Source organism: Oreochromis niloticus, linkage group LG4 (genome assembly GCF_001858045.2).
Source record: "Oreochromis niloticus isolate F11D_XX linkage group LG4, O_niloticus_UMD_NMBU, whole genome shotgun sequence".
Taxonomy (NCBI): domain Eukaryota; kingdom Metazoa; phylum Chordata; class Actinopteri; order Cichliformes; family Cichlidae; genus Oreochromis; species Oreochromis niloticus.
This window is the reverse complement of record NC_031969.2, coordinates 12,334,231-12,340,840: the sequence shown is the minus strand read 5'-3', so window position 1 is coordinate 12,340,840 and position 6,610 is coordinate 12,334,231. Positions and strand designations below refer to the sequence as shown.

Sequence of the window (6,610 nt, the reverse complement as noted above, 5' to 3'; positions counted from 1 at the left end):
TACATCCAGATGAACAGAATCAACTTTTGGAGATACGTGTTAGCATGCTATCACACAGGCTGTAGAGATTTCTCAGGGGGGCCTCGTGCAGACATTTCTCAAGAGTTGTCTGCCATACTGGATGTGATACAGCAACTGGCGATTCGAGAAATGTATGTATTTCCTGAGTGGTTTCTGGCTGCCATTGGGTGGAATTGGTTGCAAAGAGTTTGCTGGACCAAAAACCTCTTTATGATTGCTTTATTCACCAGCAGATTGCCACCAAAGTTTGCACGGGAGACGCCAACTTGTCTGCAAACACTTGCTGACTGGTAGACGAGCAAAAGTAAAACCTGCAAAAGTGTGATGTGAACTAGATATGGAAAATTGTTCACTTTCAACGTAAAAGTTGGGCAGTGTTGGGTGGGGTTCTGAGTCACAACCTTTAATTTAATCACAAGGAGATTTTTGCCAACTGGTTGCCTTGAAAGACAAAAATGGAGCTGATTTGAGGCTTGCCTGTTCGCTCTCTTTAGCCCCCATGAAAAGATCCTGCATTGATGAAAGTGAAAGAGGCTGGTGGCTTTCATGTAAAGTGAGTCACTTCCAGTGTACACATGCGACACAATAGACCAATTCAGTTAGACCTACTCACAGGTTATGCTCGTGTCACTTGATGCCTGGCATCATAGCAAATTAAGCTGTCATTATTTTTTACTCTGCCAGCTGCTGAGGAGAACAATTATGCAAAAATGCAGGTAGGTGTGCTTCTAATGTCAGAAGTTGTATGACTCAGAAAGTCTGGTGGCGGGGGGCAAAAAGGTTAAAAAAGAAAAGCTTCATTTCAGCTGCCAGCTAAATCTACAGCAATCTTCCAAATGATGAGACCTGAATGGATTGCACACACTGTTATCTGTCCTGCAGCTGAATCAATCACATCTAGGTCATTTTAGCCAGCTGACTGCATGCGTGTGCATGTGTGTGTGGGAGAATTAATTTGAGTTTTAGACCATTGGAGCAAAGATGTTTTGGAAAATATGGGCTGGGATGAGGCACTTAGGTGTGCTTGTTAGAATAAGAGGTGAGCGCAACATGCATGTGGACAGCATGGACTATTTGGGGTAGATCCCTGTCCTGGAATGAGACTCCATGCCCTTAATGCTACTACTATATCAGTTCTTTATGAATTCTTCGGTTTCTTGGCTGTGTGTAAATGCAGAATATGTAGAAAGTTTAACGTGCTTGCTTTTTGGAAATGTAAATTTGTAAATTCATCCTTCGACAGTTGAGCGATGCAGGTGGTTTGCAGTTTCTTGCCTCTTTCTGTGAAGCATCACACTGGCTGGTGAAATGACTCAGAAAGTCATGTAATTGATGGGTTTCATTCCAAAAATACCTTGACCGTATCTTGGAAAACTTTGTAGCATGAAATTCATCCAACAGTCGCAGATGATGATCCTTCAAAATCCCTTTGAAAGCAAAAGTCTTAAGATGAGTCACTACTCAACAACTGTGCTTGGTTTCAATGCCAGAACTCAAACTCTAAGAGGAGAGAGTCTGTGGGTTTTTTTTCATCCCCAAATGTTGAGATCTCCTTTTGGAAATGAACACTCCAGTTTCAAATATTGAGTATCGTTCCTTGTGTTTACAGATGGCTGTGTGTGATATTGGTGATGGAGATGACATTTTTTCCCGTTTTATCACATGCTAGCCTTACATAACCTGAACCAAATATAACTCAAGGTTAAAATTGAACTGAGATAAGGGAAAGGTGTAATTTCTGCATGTGTACAATCAATAGGCCACTGCACATTTGAAATTGTGTTTTCAAACTTTATGTCCTTGACTATGTTGTTTGTTTGATGAGTCTTGACAAGGGAATGTTTAAGCTGTTAAAATCTTTCTTTGAAACTTTCCCATTTTCCACCGCTTGAATAAACTTTTCTTTTAGGGATGCAACGATACCAATTTTTTCAAACCGATCCGATACCGATACTTGGATCTGAGTACTTGCCGATACCGAGTACAAAAACCGATACTTCTACCACACACAAGTTAAACTTAACCGGTAGTAAAGAAACGACCCCACACAGCTCTTTAACACAAACGAAACGTTTACTGAACGTAAGGGCAGAGACAAATACTGTACAACACATCCCTTTTTTAAACTCAAATGATATTCCAATTCCTTAACCAAATGAAATACACTGTATAAATTAAATAATTCCCTTTCAAATTATATTAAACAACCCAACTTATGTTATCACCTTTTGGTAAGTGACTCACTAATATACACTCCAAAACACGTTATATAAATCCACTAAACATACAATATTCACACATGGGCCCCACACACACTCACATTCACACTTGTTGCAGGCCTGTTTGCTGCTCACGCTGGACGATGGAGAAAAATCCTCTTCTCCCCAGTAAGAGCACAAAAGTCTGACTTACAGTTCCGTTGCTCGGTAGGTCGCCATTCACCAGTCCCACACTAAATCCACTCCCTGCGGACCCGATGCTGTCTCTGCTACAGCGCGTTAGCCAGTCACTGTCCAGCTCTCCGACAGTCCATAGCAGCTGCCTCCGTGGCGCAGCCAAGCAGTCCGGGCTAGCCTTTAGCCTCGGCGGTCATGGCTGGAAACACAGTTTTCCACGGACGGTGGTGCGACCGTTGAAACAAAAAGTCACTTCACCCACACTCTGTTGCGAAGCTCTCACACAGTTAGCTTTCTAGTCACACACTCTTTTGTGCAAGTTAACCTCAGTAAAACTAGCCGAGTCTCTCACTTTGGTTCAGCTAACCTCGTGCATCTCTCCATGCCGTTCTCTTCTGTGAACTGTGAACACCTTATGTGGCGTTCAAGTCCATGGGAATTACCATGGACATGGACTACCAAATTCCCATCCGGGCTACATTAGTATCGGTTCATGGTATCGGTTGACTTTTACGAGTACGAGTACGCACACATTTTACAGTATCGGCACCGATACCCGATACCAGTATCGGGATCGGTGCATCCCTATTTTCTTTACTTAAATTTTGGGGGTGTTTTTTGTATGTATGCCATAAGATATAATATATCTTATGGCATACATAAGATATGTATGCCATAAGATATATTATGGCATTATATGCCATAATATACTCACTAATATGCACTCACTAATATGTGAGTGCATATTATGCACTCACATTCCCCTTTATTAGGGTACACCTGTTCAGCTGTTTTTAATGCAAATATCTAACCAGCTATTAATATGGCAGCAACATTAAGCATTGTTGCTGATCATATCCATCTCTTTATGACCTTCTTCCAGCAGGATATGTCACAAAGCTCCAATCATCTGAAACTGATTTCTTAAACATGACAATGAGTTCACTGTAGTCAAATGGCCTCCATGGTCACCGGATTTCCAGTAGATCATTCCTGGGATGTGGTGGAAAAGAAGATTCCTTTCATGGATGTGCAGTCGACAAAACTGCAGCAACTCTGTGACACTATCACGTCAATATGAACCAAAATCTCTGAGGGGTGTTTCAGCATCTTGTTTAATCTGTACCACATATGGTTAGTGTAAATACATAATTCGTCACATTGTTTAAGCCTGTGTAACACATCACAATTATCAGGACTGCTTCATTTACTGGATGTAAGATTGAAAGCAGTCTCCTATAAATTACTTTTAACAATATTTTAAGCATTTTAAAACCTGTTGACATGCTTGTAGGAACATTAGGAGGGTTGCTGATTACTGTTTTTGTTGCTGTTGTCTGTGCCAGCTGCAGAGAGCTTCATCTGAAGTGATGGGAGGACAAAACCCACAACGCTTATTTTGTGACTTTGTGCTTAAATAGGTTCTCAGATGAATCATTTACTAGCCTATTATCTCTCTACTTTGGGAAAAAAAATTGACAGACTTTCCCACTGCACACTCTAAATTTAAGGTGACCACTTAATTTGTCTATTCTGTTTTGCTGACATTATCTGGCATTTTCAGAGAATCCCACATACTGTACACTATAACAAACGCTGGGGGGAAAACAGAACCAGTAGACTTTATGTATTCATGGCTGGATACATTTTGAAAAGTCCCATTTCTGATGACACAGTGAACTCACAGTGAACTAATTGACAAGTCAGGCGTTTTCTCCTTTTGTTTGTGTAGTTATTGATGCTAAACTATTAACAGTGTTTTTAGTTGGTTTTTTTCCCCAGGAAATAACTGTCAGTGTCACAGTATGACATTACAGCTAGGTCAGAGGACTAATCCATATCCATATCCCTCACTCACTAATAGCCCTTTTCCACTAGTACCTATTGGGTCAGCTTGACTCGATGATCTGTTTTTAGGGTTTTCCATTAGGTGGTAGACCCTGGTAGCAGGTACTTTTTTAGTACCTACTCAGCCAGGGTTTCAAATGATCTGAGTCAATCTGAAAATGTGACATCAACAGACTGCATGCCACCAACTGGATAGTCAGTGGCATCACCCGATGAGTCATGAGAGCGGCTCCTTCACGAAAGCCAAACTGCCATTTTTGAAACTGGTCAAGCCGAGTTGAGTAGGTACCAGTGAGGAAGGGCTATAATTTTCTTTTGGGGGGGCAGAGCCTCCAGCTTTCAGGCTCCTCTTCTGTGGTTCATCTTCCAGTTTGGATTTTGGAGACAGACACAGCCTCTACTTTTAAGATTAGACTTAAAACTTTACTTTTTAATAAGGTTTGTAGTGATGGCTGGATTAGCTGACTCTGAATGCTCCCATAGTTATACTGCTAAAATCAGGACTGTTGTCTCAAAAATCTTGAACCCTTTAGATTATTGTAATGCTCTATTTTCTTGTCTGTAAAGCATCTATGAATCGCCTCCAGTCAGTCCAGAATGCTGCTGCTTTTAACTCACACTCATAAATGCTCTCACATCAGCCCATTGTTAAAGATTTAGATATCAGTTTAAAACCTTGATTCTTACTTTCTTTGGAACAGCTTACCTCTCTCTCTCCTTTTAAAAAACAGCTACAAACACATCTGTCCAGACAGGCATTTGGGTAATGTTTCAGGGTTTTGTGTTGTTTTAATTCAGATGTGTTTATTTCACCATGTTTTCCTTTGTAAAGCACTTTGGGACAGCTTCTGGTCTAGAAAAGTGCTATATACATGTAAATAAACTTTATTTTACTTACTTATGCTATGCTGCAACAGGCTTAGGTAGGTGTGGGAGTCTCATGATGCACTGTGTTTTTACACCTATAGTTCATTCACTCTGATCCAAATCAGTTGATCGGTTTGTAAACTTGTAGCTTTTTCACGTGTTTGTTTTTTTTTTTTTTCACACAGAGAAACCCAAGTAAGATCCAAGTAAAGCAAAATCCACTCACTGGCCAGATGTGTCTGGGGCGGGAGCAGCAAAAGTAAAGGAAGAAGGTACTATGTTCAGGACTATAAGAGGCCACAGATCATTTACATTCATTTCATGGCTAGTTGCTAGCCTGGGATTGTTTTGGTCCACATCAATTACTGTGTTCACACCTGTACAAACCAGAGTTTTATTTAAACAAACTGAACAGTGCGGGTGTGAAAACACTCTTAGTGTTTTTTCTTCATTTATTTTTTTTTCCACTCACTATCTGCAATTAAAATCTTGTTATTTTTATCCACAGCCTGCCTTTGGTCTTTTGCACATGAATGCCCGCCCTTATAACAGAATCGTCTTCCCTTCAAAAGGGAGTTTTTCCTTCCCACTGTCGCCAAATGTGTTTTCATTATTGTCGGGTCTTTATCTTACAGTACCAAGTGCCTATATAAATGCGCTATATAAATAGAGGTGAACTGAACTGAATTGAACACTATTTCTATTTCAGACTAGTTAAAGCGCGTTGCTTCTATAGGAGGTGCCACAGCAAATGAGATAATGTTAATAGTTGACGTCCCTCTCCCTCTCTCTCTCGCTCGCTCGCTCGCTCTCTCTGCTGTCAGAGCGCTCTGAAGAAAAAAGGAGGAAGCAGAGGGGAGGCAGTGCAGCGGCAGCCGTCTGCTCAACCGGAGGACAAGACAACTTAATCAGAGAAGAAAAAAACCCCAAACTACCGAAAACTATCCATTAGCTGGTCCCAGCATCGCCGACAACACCTCCTCTCGGAACAACCCACGAAAGAAAGACTTTCCGCCTCTCCAGAGAGCGTCTGTTTCGGGCACCTGCAACTTGAGGTAGTTCATTTCCAACAACCATTAAGGCAGCTGCTTGAAAACACCGGGAGAATGGCAGACTCGGCGGCGGCCAACAGTGATGGGGAGGACGGACCCCGCCAGCCTATGAGGGGGTTCGCGCGCCAGGGAGCTCTCCGGCAGAAGAACGTGCACGAGGTGAAGGACCACAAATTCATCGCGCGCTTCTTCAAGCAGCCCACCTTCTGCAGCCACTGCACCGACTTCATCTGGTGAGGAGCGGGAACAGGGATGGACCTAGAGTTCATATTTATTTAAAAAAGAAAAAGCATTTAACTTAAGTCACTGCTTGTGTTGGTGCTGTTAAAGAAGACGCTAAATCCGTATACTGTTTAAAGATAACGCACTTTTTAATTCCGATATAGGCTAAGTGAGTGGTGCAAAAGAAGGGATAAAAGGTAGGGC

The 6,610-nt window shown here is 41.7% G+C and overlaps 1 protein-coding gene across 2 annotated transcripts in view; it reads left to right on the top strand.

Annotated features, from left to right (window-relative positions):
* The first annotated feature begins 5,942 nt into the window (after nucleotides 1–5,942).
* Nucleotides 5,943–6,610, top strand: part of prkcbb (protein kinase C, beta b) — a 101,135-nt gene continuing 100,467 nt past the window's right edge. The window contains exon 1 of one of the 2 annotated variants that reach the window (XM_003454945.5): nucleotides 5,943–6,417. In XM_003454945.5, the coding sequence (XP_003454993.2) occupies nucleotides 6,239–6,417 (179 nt within the window). In that variant the 5' untranslated portion in view covers nucleotides 5,943–6,238. The remainder of the gene's footprint in view (nucleotides 6,418–6,610) is intronic. The other variant, XM_005459431.4, reaches the window with a different exon arrangement.